Genomic DNA, 15953 nt, shown 5'->3' on the forward strand with positions numbered 1-15953 from the left:
TTCCCTCTCTCTCTGGGCATAACATCACTTAGGAACAAAGGACAAGTTAATCTACTGGATCACAAAGTACTGCCATCATCTCAACCATACCTCTCTTTTTCAGACCCTTGAACTGTGCCAGTGTTGGTTGATCCAGGGACTGAAGCTATGGGTGCACCGACTGTGCGAAGGTTTTGGATAACTGAGGATAAGAACTGCTGACTGGCACTCTCATAGAGGTCAAAACAAATCTGATAGGCCATTAGGAGGTTGTCATCTTTCACCAATTTTTCCAGAATGTCACTAACAGCTTGTGGATCATCTAGGAAAATTAAGCACTGTAGGACACAGAGAAGAAAAAAAGATACCAGATGATTAGAGTTCTGACAACTTAGTCTTCAGGAAGCCTTCATGCACAACATTCTTTTAAAATCCACTCTCACTGACCCACTCAGGATTTAGTCACAGTATGTCCACTTTGCAATGGTCAACATTAAGCATACCACCATGAGATAATGCCCTCTGAAAAAGGAACTCCTTTCAAAATCAGTTTCTTCCCTGGATGTCATCACTTAACACTACTGGTAGCATGCTTCAATCCACTGAAACACAGTAATCACGATCTAATACAAACATTATCAGAGCAGGTCATGTCAAAATCATTACAAATCTGCTCAACTGCTTCTTTCTCATGCACTAAATTACAGATGCATCTTGGGATTTTTTTATGTATATTTGATAACCAGAAGTTACAGCTGATCACAGCACTCCTACAATGTAAGCTAGGGGAGAAAAGCTCCAAGAAAATATTAGAGAATTACGATGCACAGAAAAGTAGAGCAAGCATGCATGGAAAGAAAGAAATATTTACAATACCCACAGCTTTGCTGTATAGTATGCTTAAATCCAAATACACTTCAGACAACAGGAACAGTCTGACAGCAGCCTGAGTATAACAGAAGCACGCAAGGACAGGAGTGATCACTCTTACCTCACTCTCTTAATAATTTCTCCAAATCTTTTGCGTTTCTAATATCACGATGGGAATGGACCCCATTCTCAAGTCAAAGTACGATTAAAGTTCATGAAATTAGTGTTTCAATCTTTGATGACAGCCAAAAGTGCTCTTCGCAGCATCCTCAATGACTCCTCCTGCAATTCGTATGGAGTTCCATACCTAAACGACTGCAGACTCTTTTTACAAGACCCATTGCTCCTAGTACTATTGGAACTATCTGGGTATCTTTCTTCTACATTGCTCTCGTTTCTGCTTGCAAATCCTGTTATTTTATGACTGTCTCTCTGTACGCAGGACACTGTAGTCATTGGGAGTGGTGATTTCAATGATCAACGCTACTTTTTTCTTTTCTCGGACCACTATATCCAGTTGTCCAGCATCTATCTTTTGAACCATAAGTAATGGATGATGCAATCTGATGTAGAAATCATTTTCTATATTGCTGTGTGTCTCATGTTTCCAGTGTTTTTTAGCCACTTCAATACCATAAAGTTTACATAATCTCCAGTGCAACAGTCTCACCGCATTTTTATGCCTTTCAGTACACTGTCCTTCTGCCATTAGTATATCTCAACCAGCAACGAGGTGAGCAACTGTTTCCAATTCTGTTTTACAAAATCTAAATTTGCCTATTTCTCCCACACGTTCAATGGACTTTGCAAACCAACGTGTACATAGCTCACAGTCTTGTGCTGCCAATATTAACCTTTCATCTCTTGGTTTGAATTCCCCTCTCCTTAACCATTCTTGCATTCCTTCTTGATCAACATGAGGGTTCTACCAGACTTTTTTTATACTTGCAGCTATATTTATGCATTTTCCACATTTCTTGCCTTTTCATCTGGTCCTTCACCTCATATTCTTTCTTTTGTTCACCATCCAATGAGAGTGGGTTAATGAATAAGGGTAAGACCAGCTGCCCACACGATGAAGGAGCCAGAGAGGGACGGAATATAGCAAACAATGCTGGCTGACCTGCTGAAAGTTAAGGGGTTGGAGTCAAAACACAAAAATTACACCTGGCAGAAACTCAACTGCAGCACTCATCTGGAACACCAGGAGCATGACCTTGCCATGAGTGCACAAGTGCTGCAAAATAAGTCACACTTGTGCAGGAGAAAACATTAGTACACTACAGTCAGAGCAACAGGGCTGTACAGAGTCTTTAAGCCAATGGAAAGGGTGATGGTGGTGCTAGAATACAAAAAAAAATTACTCTTGCAGAATGAGGCAGGGATCCCTGGATCTCTCCTCTTTATCCAGGTGTTGTAGGACACCAGGGTTGGAAAGAACATAAATAAACCTACAGACTGAAGAAAGTTTTAAGATCTCTGCTAAGACTTAGCCACAATACAAATACTTTAAGACATTTTTAAAGCCGGCTTTATGGTATTCAAGGTCTCCAGGATTCGAAGCCTGTACCACTAAATCCTGGGATGACACCAGTAAACTTCAGGATAAATTCACCCAATCCCTCTGTTCACAAATTCAGATAGAAAACAACCCACCTACATGTGTCTCTTTGGAATATGTTAGGAAACTGAGACCTCAATGAAAACTCACCTAGACATACAGATGGGTGAACAGTCTGAAAAGAAAGCACCTCAAACTGGAACCAAACTGAAGAGCAAAGCACTGTGTAGACAAAGCATTATTTCAAATATAACAATTGAAAGGCAGTCTCTCTACTCAAAATTCCCAATACAACCCATTATTTTCAGCAGACATGAATAAGGCAATAGGTACTGGCAAGTTTCATCTGAACAGCAGGCTTAATACCAAAGAAAAAAATGACATGAAATACAAATACCTTGCACAACAAAAATGCGAGGCAATGGAACAGTAAAGAAAAGGAAATTAAGAAATGAGAAGGTAGTTCTAAAATGGCGTCCATGCAACAAAGTTTGAGAAAGGAGAAGACAAGGAGTTGAGAAGTGCATAATAATAAATGACATCAAGACAGAAAACACATAGAAAGACGAGAGAGGTTTAATGAGTACTTAAAACCAGCTCCATGGCAAAGATGGAATAAAGCCTTAACACTATACCCTCTCTAATATTCGCTTATCATATTCTGAACAGCACGAAAATAAAGCCATTAGGAACATACCATAATTGTAAACGTTGGAATATATTCACGGGTCTATATCAGTTTACTGAAACGGCTGAAGTTCGAACACCATATCTTCAAACTTCTAACCACGAAGTACAAAAACATCAAAGTTTTAGAACAGTCATTTTTTCCCCCGGGGGGGGGGGGGGGGACAGCTATTCCAACAGACAACACAAGCACACCAAAAAACAGCAATCCACCCACAAATACTTAAAATCTTACATCTAACCCTACACTAAAATGTACATACACTATCTATCCACTTACATTAACCCACACCCTAACCCCAAGATCAGTCACTATCGCACACTCACTGACCCGAGCCCTAACCCTAACTCACCTAACCCACTCGCTAACCCTTACGTCCACACAATCGCACACTTACCTGAACCAGACCTGTATCTTCCCACCACAGTCCTGATCATCGCGAATCCACAGAAACGGCCCACCAAATTATTTCCCTGGGAAAGAATTTGGTGTTCCACAGCTGTGAGATAATCAGTGTTCGAACTTGACAGTTCGTACATCTGATGTTCGATCGTCAGCTGTTTCAACAGAATGATATAGACCCTATATTTAATATTACATTCATGACATCTGGTATTCCTGCTTGCAGGGAACTTGATGGCAGAAATGACTTACAGACATCTACCTTCACCCTTCATAGCTTTGGCATACTCCCTCCCACTTGGACATCAGAATGATGGTGGCATGCGAGTCATCTGATGTCAGAGCTTTCCTGCCCAATGTGGACAATATAGCTTGCACAGCAGTGCCAGAACAAAAAGGGATGTGGGATAGCCATCACCAGGGAACAATGACATCTATAAAATCTCTACCTCTCCTTTTTAGGGGACTCCAGAAGGAGGATGCCTAGCAAGCAAGAGAGGAAAGGTGGAAGGCTAGGAAAACAGGGCACTCATCCCAATCTAAGATGTCATAAGGAAACAGAGGGTAGTGGGAAAGGATTTGGATGGCAACAATGCACACACACACAAACATCTATCACTATATTAAATACTAACATATCTGTACTATGCTCATCATTAGAACTCAGAGCACGCTAGGAGTTCTGAGGAGAGCAGGCCTTGAAGGATAGCTGTGACAAAACTTGCTATGGTACTGGAAGCAAAATCTAGGTTGCAGTACTTGGAAAAGGTATACCTTGATGGTCAGGAAGTGGCTTCCAAAACAGACTGAGTATCCTCCTGGGGAAGGTGGTGGTGGCTGCAGTGGGTACTGAAATGGGTAGAAAGAGCTTTGCCATAGCAACAGCAGCCAAAACAGATGTACTGATCTAGTCATTCAGATATAATCTGCCCGACTGAAGTGCTCCAAACCTTATCCTTTGCAAAGGAAGCTAACAGTTGGCTTGTCTTTAATTACTTGACCTGGTCCAAATAAAATCTCAGTTACCTATATGCATCCAAAAAATACAAACTCTTATTCCCCTTACTTTGAGTTATTTGGAAAAACGGAAATTGAATGACTGGTTAAGGGACAATTCTGTTAACACTTTAGCAATAAATTAGAATTTGTTCACATACCTCATCCTTGTGAAAAAACAAATCAAAAATGGTTCTTTGCATACAAGAGATGGTAATTCTGAAACCCTGCTTGCTGAAGTGACAGACATCAAAAAAGCAGTCTTCCAACAAAGGTAGCTGAGGGAAGTGGAAGTACCCGATTCATAAACTAGTAATGCCATCACACTAGGCAACATTGATCCTGCCAAAAAACTCCACCTCTCAGTGTTTTAGGATGACAGTAATAACTGACTGAGGACATAGAGGGAATACACACAAAGATGAGAGAGGGGAACTTTGTATGTGGTAGCTGGGAATATCGGGTGGGATCAACTAGCACTTCAGCTGAAACAGCTTATCCACACACCTTCAGAGAAGTACTAGACCGTCTTGTTCTGTAAAGGTCAGGCAGATATGTAGCCAGACACACCTGTTCAGCATTTGAGTCCTGTTCTCTAACAAGGCACCAGAGGGAGAATCTCCTCCATTTTGCTAGGTACAAACTCCTTGCATTAGGTTTCCTACCCTCCCTCATAATATTTAGCATGTCCTCTGAACACATCTTTGTAAATAGGAGTGCTAGCTCTTCCAAGCTGTCAGCCTTAAAGTCCTCAGATCTGGATGTAACATAGATCCTTTGGTCAGAGTTACAAGGTCCAAAAAACTGACGCAACAATAAAGAATTCTGACCTTGCCAGACTAGCAGGAGGAAGAAAATGTTCTCAGAAGGAATATTAGGCAGTCAATGGTATTTTTAGTTTGTCAACCCTGAGTTTCTGTAACACACTGGGGATCAGAGACTTTGGAGAAAATAAAGGTAGAAAAACATATTTGCCTATTGTATAAAAAAAAGTATCTATTTTCAAAACGCTTGGAGATGTTGTTCTGCAGCAAAACGGTCTTGAGTTGCTTGCTGCCTGGCACACACTACCTACTAGACACATCCAAAACCACAAACATTTAATAACTATTCGTGAGAGTCTTACTGTATACTGTTCAACTTGTATACAAAAACTTTGTCCTAAGAAATGCAATATATCCAGAGGGTGAGGACTGACTTCCAGAGTTATCTCCAATACTTGCATTCCTAACCTGCATACAAAGCAGAAGTGCGTACTGCCTTGCTTGTTGATCACATAAATGTAGCGTTTTCCATAAGGATGGTAAGGGTCCCCAGAGTACAAAACCTTTTCAAAGTTCCGAGAGCTAGTACAACTACCATCATCTTTTTGACAGTATGGATACTCTGATAAGCTTGTCACAGGAGCCCTGAATTCTCAGATGCTCCATTTGAGCTCCCCATATTGCGCCAGATGCATTTATGAGAGTCAGTCCCTTGGGTGAACTTGAAGGATGTCCTCAAGCTGAGGTATTCATGACTTATCCACCTTGACAGATACTTCCTTAAATGAAAAACTCACAAACTCCCTTACTGTGAGATGGCATTCTGCTAGATTTTCCTGTAAATACTGGAACAAAAGCACTGTATCCTTTAGAAGAAAGGCTTCTGTTGATGTGCATCCAGTAACATCCCCAGGAATAACACTTGTCCTGCTAGTATCAAGTAGAAATTTGGTAGATTTAGAAAGAGGCCTACATTTTTAAAGCATGCTAGGATGAACTGCAGAGCCACCTTCACTTCTACACAGGATGTCTGAATCAGACAGTCATAGTAATTAGTAGTAGACAAGTAAGCTCTTTGCCAAGTAAAAAGCAACTACTGGAGCCAGGTACTCTGAGAATACACTAGGTTCAGTACATAAATCAAAGTGCAATGAAGTACCTAGGCAGTGAGCTCTTCTTTAATATCTTAAAAGCCTTCTGTGCATCTTTGCTATGGAGATGTACATGTAGGCATTCTTTAGATCCAAGGAGACCAGGCGGTCTGAGATTAGGAGGCACAAAAGGGGCTACAGTGTCAGCATTTTGAATTGACACTTAAAAACTTGTGTAGCCTTGAAAGATCTAAAATGGATCAGTACGGAGTAAAACCCACAACTCTCTCTCCCTTTTGCTACACCCTCTCTACACCACCTAAAGCTAGGCAGTCCTCTAATAGAGATGGGACCAAGTGTATTTGTTCCTTGAGGAAATGGAAAAAATCCTGAAAATTTGAGGATGCTTAGAAAGTGGAGCATGTATCCTTGTTTCTGAATATTGAGTACCCACTGATCTTGGATTATTTCATCACAGAGAGACTCAAGTGGTCCCTATTTTCATTGGGGGGGGTGGAGTAAAGGGGAAAGAGGGCCTAAATGGAGTTTTTAAGAGGAAGAGGAGGATGAACCAGAGTATTAGCTGCTCCTTCTGGTTATGAACCCTCAGGCTTATCTGTCTTTTTTGCCAATTTTTTTTTTTTCTGCAGTGTGCTCTCCTCGCCTTTTCATATTCAGATTACAAAGACAAGCCTTTAGAAGGATAATTTCTACTACACTTAGGCTCCTAAGAACAAAAGAGCAGGTGAACTGACTGCATGATTTTCCCTTTCTCTTCCAGCCTTTTAAGCATCATTTCAAAAAGCTGTCCAAACAGCATATCTTTGCCCAAGGGTGCATTTTTGGAGCTCCATCCTCACATGGTCTAGCAGGGGCTGTTGCATCTAGTGCACCATAGCTACATTTCATGCAGTGCTAGTAAACATGTACAATGAGTTTTAACAGCCCAAGCATCAACACTTTACCTTTTAGGTACTTGTCCTCGATTCCTTCTGCCATAGACTTCAGCATGCAAGTCTGTCAGAGTTTCAAGGATCAAGTCTGCTGAGATGTGTATGTCCCTCTCAAAGCGGGTGAGAAATATTTCAGCATCCTAAACCCTCGTCTGGTAAAAGAAAACACCCTCTAACCCATCCTATACAAATGCTTTGTACTCTCTTTCTAATGGCAAAGCAAAGTGTTGTTATACCAGAAACCTGTGGTGGACAGCAGAGAATGCATAAGAATTTTTCTTAAATAGCTTAATCATTTTCCCATGTCAATATGATGGGTGTTGCAGACAAGGAATTAGCTTTCTCTAACAAAGCAAAATCTGGATGTTTTCTCTCACATGTATCAACAAGTTACCTTATCACTTTTCCATAAACACCAGTTTAACCCTTTTGAAGAAATGGTGCAAGTAAGCTAAAAGCCAGACCAGAGAGGGATGAACAGCAAGTTCCATAGGGGTACAGCTGACAGTTGGGGAAGTCTCAATATCTTCCTCTCTGTGTGAGAAGACCTCCTTACCTTCAGAACTACCCCAGCCAAGGGGATTATCAGGTGGACTTCTCTCTTACTACTTGCTGCAGTGGGGAAGTCCATGCTCAGTTGATGCAAATGGCATGAAATAAGATACAGGACAGCTACTGGGGATCAGGTGAAGGCTCCCCAATGTAAATAAAAGCAAATGTTTGTTTCAGTGAGGGTGATCAATCACTTGTGCACAAGTTTTGTCTTGGTATCAAACAATATGTTGTAGTGTACACGAACATCCAAAAAGTCATAGAGGACTCCACCCAGGGTGGCAAGTATTCTTGGACTTGGAGAGTTGAGAAGACTGTTGCTCGTCCAGTCAGGATAAAATAGACAAACATTCGCTGGTTCTGTTCCAAGCAGCTTTATTATCTACAAACACATCAGGATTGAGGATTAATAACTTTAATTTAAAGTTATAAACTAGCTATCACACTCATTCATATACACTAACTGTAGGCTGCACTCACAAAAAGGCACTGAAGCTAGCAAGTGCTTGCTATTTGTATGTATGTGCTGTCCTTGAAACACGTCTTAAAAGTACTCTTCTGCATCCTCCCTCTGAGAAATGGGTCACGCAATATTGACATTAATTGATATGCAAACAACACAAAATAATTTGTTGTCACACAATTATACAGAACTAAATACATATAGACAATTGTGTCCAGGTTGTGTATTTCACACTAGGTCCGGTAATACGACCAAATCATGTGACAAATTAGAATTAGCTATAGCAACTGGGACAGTCTCTGCTGAGTGTTCAACTTTGGGGACATCAGGATCATCACCATCAGAAATGGAAGTAGGAGTTAAAACACATTCTGCAACAGGAACATTGTCTGGATTGCTCTGAGATCTAAAGTCTGTATCACAGGAACAATCCTGTTACACTGATTATAAGAGGAAGATGTCTGCAATTTCTCCTGTACTCCACACCCTCAGATTCAATGAAGTAGGAACTTGGCTCTGCACATATACCTGTTACTTGTCCAATTTGGATGAAACCTTCCACTGTTTGTATCCTCACAGTCTCCCCTTCTTTCACTTGACAAAAAAATTTGCTCAATTTATCACAGCTGGACTTCTGGAAAGAACACTTTCTGAATTCCTAGGCTCTGATCGTTCTCTTCTTAGCTTTAGGCCTCAGCAAACTGGAACTGATAGGCAATGTTGTTCTGCTTTGCCTAGATAGTCTCTGAGCAAGCGAGCCAAGTACATCATCACGGGGTATGTTTTGGAGATTGAGTAAATTCAAAAAGACATCGGTATTATCACGCTGTGACTTCACTAATAATTACTTTCCACTCTGTACTGCATGTTCAGCTAGTCCGTTTGACTGTGGTGTTATGGGACAGGATCAGCTTGTGAAAATGTATATTAATTTCAGTTTCATTAAGGATTCTATAACATGACTGCTAAAAGCAAATATAATTTGTATGCAGGGCTGTGGAAAAATACAGCTTCATAAGCTGAACTTACTGCTGTGTCCCAACTGTATTCTTTTAATATGTAACCTGGAAAAGTGTTGTAGGAGAAGAGGCATGTTAACAAGTATAAAAGGAATTTGGTAGCCTGACTCCTCCAGGCTAGGCGTGTTTTGTTGCAACAAAAATTAATGTGCTGAAATATGCAAGGTCAGAAAACAAGACCCTTGAAGCAGGCGGGTCATGTAAAGGAAGTTGTTCAAGTGAAGTCCGAGGCGATCATGAGGGATGAGAACATTTTTGAAGTCATTCATTTGTTAATACTCTTTCTGCATCATTTTGCATGGATGAATTGATAAAGTGCATGAAAGATGCAGTTTTACTTCGTTCAGAGACTGGTTTACCAACTGCTATGAATATTGTCTCCCAGCGCTGTAAATAAAAATTTCTGTTTGCACATCCTGAAGTGTTGCTCCTGACTGAAGGCATACAAGGTAAATCCTTAATGTTATTTATTTATTACTATAATATTTTGGTGCCATGACTCAGATCTGAACTTTGGTATTGTTGTAAGGCAGTTCTAGAATAGGGCCCATCACACATTTTCTGTGAATTCCACACAGCCTTGTATGAAAGAGAGACTTAGATGTACAGCTATCCAAGGTGTGCAAACATAATAGCTTTGGCAGGGAAATTTTAAGAAAAAATGGTTGGTTTGTGTTTTTTTTTCTTTTAGACAATTTTAGCAAAATGCAGAATAAGTGAATGACTTTTTGTTTGACTGAGTTGTCTGTAAGGTATACTAAGTAACAGTGGGAGGACCCCACAGGAAAGTTGTTGCTAGTGGGAGGACCCGACATAAAATAACAGTAAATGACAAATTAACACAAGGAGACACCCTGTGTCGAGGGTGGTACCCTCAGAATTGAAAGGTAAGAGGTATGAGAAGTGTTCACTGTGGTTTTTGTGTCATTCGGCTTTTCCCGGTTAGGGGTCGCCACAGCAGAACTCCGGTCCGCTAATGATTGGCAGTAGAGTTTTACATGCTGGCTTGCCAGGCTTAACGCACAACCTTCAACGAAGGAACGCCCATTCACGCATGTCGCCACACAGAAGACGCTCTGAGAATCGAACGGGCAAGGCCCAACTGTGAGGCGGCAACGCTACCGCAGTACCACCACCGCAGATTAATGTTCACTGTATGAATGAGAAAAAATAAAAGTTAAAGAATCAATTCATGAGCCAACAGCATGTTGGGACGTAGACTGCAAACTATTAAAACAAGTTCATGAGCCCACAGCAGGATTGGGACATAAAAGTAATTATTGTTAAAACAAATTCATAGGATACTGGGATGTAGGTGAGATTGTGTGGAAGTACCCTCAGAGGATCCAAAGGAGAGGTTAGTTGTGGACACAATACCTATCCGCCCCATTATCACAACAGCAATGCTACGCGAGGTCAGTTCTGGACAATACCTATCCGCCCCATTATCACAATAGCAATGCTACATGAGAGATATAATCACAATGGTGAAAGCAAAATATATTTGCAAATGTAAAACAAGTAGTAAGCAGAAAATAATTGAGGTGGTATGTATATGGTAACAGAAGTAGAAAGGTAGACTCTCTTGGGTAATGATTTACAATCTGCAACCATGGTGTCCAGTTTGTCTTGTGATGTAATCACTAGACAGGATTTTCCCCAAGTTACAAAACTTGGAAACTATGATGACAAATAGTTCAGACAAAGTGCCAGAATTACACAGCCTAACAAAGAGAAAAATACAGGACTAGAAGATGCAAAAAAAGCAACAATATGATTTTTGGTGGAGCAGTTAGATTACTCTACTACTCTGCTACTACTCTGTCTTCTCAAATGATTCCTGCTAAAATACTGAAGAAAGCCACTAAACGTGAGGACAAGACAGGAAGCAGTTGACCAAAAGAACCCAGTAGTAAAAGTAATAAAAGAACTCAGCACAGAGATTGAAAGAAAGAAGCCAGAAAAGTCTCTAGTGAAGAATACACTATGTGAAATAAAAAAAGGCACTGAGAAAGGGACAGATGGATCTCATTCTGAAAGACAAAAGAAGAAAAGAGGTACCTGAACAGTGTCTTAAGCTTCTCCGATGCACCAAGGCAGCCAGCGAGCCAGCCAGAAAAAGAAGCAAGACTCTACGAATGGACAAGCAAGTAAAACCACCACTAAGAGAGAAAGAGTAACTCTGAAGGAAAAAAATGAGTTTTCCGTCAGAGGAGGAGGAGCTAGATAAAGGAATAGGCCATGACTTCCACTTATTGTAATAATATGGAGGAAACAGTCTGACTTGGCTGATCTCCAGATAAGTTACTTATATGTATTTATTCCTTTTGTTGACTGGGGAAATCCAGCTGGGTATCAGAGGCTTAAGGAGAAAAGCTCCACAAGATACAGGGGAAAAGGAACATACGTATATATATATATATATATGTGTATATAGATATCTATATATATATATCTATATATATATATATATATATATATATATATATATATATATATATATATATATATATATATACATATACATATATATATATATATATATATATATATGTATATATATATATATATATACACATATATATATATATATACATATATATACATATATATATATATATATATATACATATATATATATATATATATATATATATATAAAATATATATCTATATATACATGTACATATATATATGGATCCCTATCAACACCGACACGCCACAAAGCCGACACCCAAAACACAGACACCAAAAGACCGAAAGCACAAAACCGACAACTCACAAAACCGAACACCATAACACCGACACCCAAAACACAGACACACAAAATGTAAACTACACATTACACACAACTATACATGCACTAACCGTAACCCAAACCCTAACCAAAAGGTCCGACACTACCGCACACTTACCCTACCCATACCCTAACTCACTTAACCAGCCAGTAAACCTACAGTCCGTCACCATCGCACACTTACCCTACCCACAACCTAACCCTAACTCAATAAACCCGCCAATAAACCTAAAGTCCGTCACTATTGCACACTTACCATACGCGCACGCTATCCCTAACTCACTTAACCCACCCTTAAACGTAAACTCCGTCACTATCGCACACTTACCTTACCCGCACCCTAAGTCCGACACTACCGCACACTCACCTTTCCCGCACCCTAACCCTAAATCCTTCACTATCTCACACTTCATTGTCCGCTCCTTAACGCTAAATCCCTCACTATCGCACACTTACGGAGTCGCGCTCACACGTATACATCTCTATATGTATATTGCCTTCGTTGAAGGCTGTGCGCATCAGGGCTGGTAACCCGGTACGTAAAAATCCACTACCAATCATTAGCGGACCGGAGTTCCGCTGTGGTGACCCCTAACAAGGAAAAGCCGAAAGACACAAAAAATATATATCTATATGTACATATGGTTTCACTTCGTATACTTGAAATGCTGAAATCTCGAATTTCAGCATTTCGAGTTCATAAAGCCAAAACCATAAACACTGAAATCCCACAAAGCCGAAGTCACAGACCTGAACACACGGACACTACACAACAACACCTACACCACAAAAAACACACAAAATACCACACATAGCTACACTAAACAAAAGCAGGGGGCAGGCCCCACTACAACCTCACACCTCCCTACTTATATATACCAACTCAGAGATCGCATAAAAAGAGAAAAAAAAACTCACACACACAAATTACAAAAACATACACATGCACTCACCTGAAAGTCCAAACACAAACATCCCAAACAAACACTTCCAGTAACGTAGCATTACTGCATAAGCGCAGATTAGATATATTCGCACTTATGCTATTCTAAAGTTTCAGCTTCATGGACTCGAAATGCTGAAATTCTAGATTTCAGTATTTCGAGTATATGAAGTGAAACTATATATATATATATATATATATATATATATATATATATATACATACACATATTTCATCTTTCGGCTGTTAATGTTAGTTGTCACCACTATGGATCATCGGTTTCTATTTCTTCCTGTCCTGTGCATCTTGCTCTGTCACACCAACCACCCTCATGTCCTTTCATCCCACATCCATAAACCTCATCTTAAGCCTTCCTCTTTTTTCTGTTACCTGGTACCATCATTGGCATATTTTTCCCAATATACTCAGCATCTCTCCTCAGCACATGTCCAAACCAACGTAATCTTGCGCCTCTGCCTTTGTCAACAAACCTTCCAACCTGGGCTGGCCCTCTAATATAATTATTCCTAATACTGTCAACCCTAGTCGCACGCAGTTCAAATCTTAATATCTTTAATGCTGCCACATCCAGCTGCAACTTCTGCATTTTTGTCAATGCCACTGTCTCCAACGCATGTAACATAGCTGGTCTCACTACCCTCTTGTAGACCTTCTCTTCCACTTTTACTAGTGCTTGGCTGTCACAAATCACTCCTGACACTCTTCTCTACCCACTCTATCCTGCCTATACTCTCTTCTTCACACACCATTACTCTGAACTAATGATGCCAAGTATTTAAACTCATCCACCTTTGCCACCTCAACTCCTTGCATCCTCACCATTCCTCTATCATCCCTCTCCTTCACACACATTAGTCTTGATGACCTACATTCCTCTACTCTCTAGAGCATATCTCCATCTCTCCAGCATCTCCTCCACCTGTTGCCTACTCTCACTACAGATTACAATGTCATCTGCAAACATCATAGTCAATGGGGATATCCTGTCTGACCTCGTGTCAACCTGTTCATCACCACTGCAAATAAAGGGCTCAGAGCTGATCCTTGATGTAATCCCACCTCCACCTAAAACGCATCTGTCAAGCCCAACGCAGACCTCACCGCTGTCATACATATATAATGTATATGCGTGACAAATATATATATATATATATATATATATATATATATATATACACACACATATATATATATATATATATATACACACATATATATATAAATAAATATACATATACATACATATATATATATATATATATATATATATATATATATATATTTACACATACATATATATATATTTTGGAGCGAGTTGGATGAAGTTGTGGTGAAAGACTAGTAATTGGAGCGGACTAATGGGCATGTTGGTGAAGTGAACAGAGGGGATGAGGAAGTGATGGGTAGGTATGGTGTTAAGGAGAGGAAAGCAGGTCAGATGATTGTGGATTTTGCGAAAAGGATGGACATGGCTGTGGTGAATACGTATTTAAGAAGAGGGAGGAGCATAGGGTGACGTACAAGAGTGGAGGAAGATTCACACAGGTGGATTATATCCTATGTAGGACGGCCAGTCTGAAGGAGATTGGAGACTGAAAAGTGGTGTCAGGGGAAAGTGTAGTTGAACAGCATAGAATGGTGGTCTGTAGGATGACGCTGGTGATCAAGAAAATGAGGAGTGTGAAAGCAGTGCCACGGATTAAAGGATGGAGTTTAGGGAAGAGTTAAGACAGGCACTGGGAGGCAGTGAAGAGTTACCGAATAGCTGGGTAACTACAGCAGAACTAGTAAGGGAGACTGCTAGAAAGGTGCTTGGTGTGACATCTGGACAGAGGAAGAAGGACAAGGAGACCTGGTGGTGGAATGAGGAAGTACAGGAGAGTATACAGAGGAAGAGGCTGGCGAAGAAGTGGGATTATCAAAGAGATGAAAGTAGACATGAGTATAAGGAGATGAGGCACATGGCAAAGAGAGAGGTGACGAAAGCTAAGGTTAAGACGTATGGAGAGTTGTATGAGAGATTGGACACTAAAGAGGGAGAAAAGGACATGTACCGATTTGGCTAGACAGAGGGACAAGCTGGGAAAGATGTGCAGTAAGGGTGAAGAAGTATAGTGAGACAAAGGTACTCAAGAGAGAAGAGTGTGTTGAGTAGATGGAAAGAGTATTTTGAGAGGCTGATTAATGAAGAGAATTAGAGAGAGAAGGTTGGATGATGTGGGGATAGTGAATCAGGAAGTGAAACAGATTAGCAAGGAGGAAGTAAGGACAGCTACTAAGAGGATGAAGAATGGAAAGGCTGTTGGCCCAGATGAAATAAAAAAGGAAGCATGGAGGTGCTTAGGAGAAATGGCAGGGGAATTTTTAAATAGATTGTTTAATGAAATTTTGGAAAGTCAGAGGATGCATGATAAGTGGAGAAAAAGTATTTTGGCACCTATCTTTAAGAATAAGGGTGATGTGCAGAGCTGCAGTAGCTAGAGGGATAAAATTTATCAGTCACCGCTTGAAGTTATGGGAAAGAATAGTAGAAGCTAGGTTAAGAAGGGAGGTGATTATTAGTGATCAGCAGTATGGTTTCATGCCAGGAAAGGGCACTACAGATGCAATGTTTGATCTGAGAGTGTTATTGGAGAAATACAGGGAAAGTCAGAAGGAGTTGCATTGTGTCTTTGTAAACTTGGAGAAAGCATATGACAGGGTGCCTAGAGAATAGTTCTGGCATTGTATGAGGAAGTCAGAAGTGGCAGAGAAGCATGTAAGAGTGGTACAGGATAAGAACGAGGGTAGTGTGACAGTGGTGAGGACTGCAGTGGGAGTGACAGATCCATTTAAGGTGGAGGTGGGAAATTAC

The 15953-nt window shown here is 40.4% G+C and overlaps 1 protein-coding gene across 1 annotated transcript in view; it reads right to left on the minus strand.

Annotated features, from left to right (window-relative positions):
• The window catches only part of PSMD1 (proteasome 26S subunit, non-ATPase 1), a 2664479-nt gene that overhangs the window by 2099131 nt on the left and 549395 nt on the right, over positions 1-15953 (minus strand). The window contains exon 7 of the mRNA XM_044070690.1: positions 91-317. Within this exon, the coding sequence (XP_043926625.1) occupies positions 91-317 (227 nt within the window). The remainder of the gene's footprint in view (positions 1-90; positions 318-15953) is intronic.

Source organism: Protopterus annectens, chromosome 4.part1 (genome assembly GCF_019279795.1).
Source record: "Protopterus annectens isolate FY-2018-M chromosome 4.part1, PAN1.0, whole genome shotgun sequence".
NCBI classification, from domain to species: Eukaryota; Metazoa; Chordata; order Ceratodontiformes; family Protopteridae; genus Protopterus; species Protopterus annectens.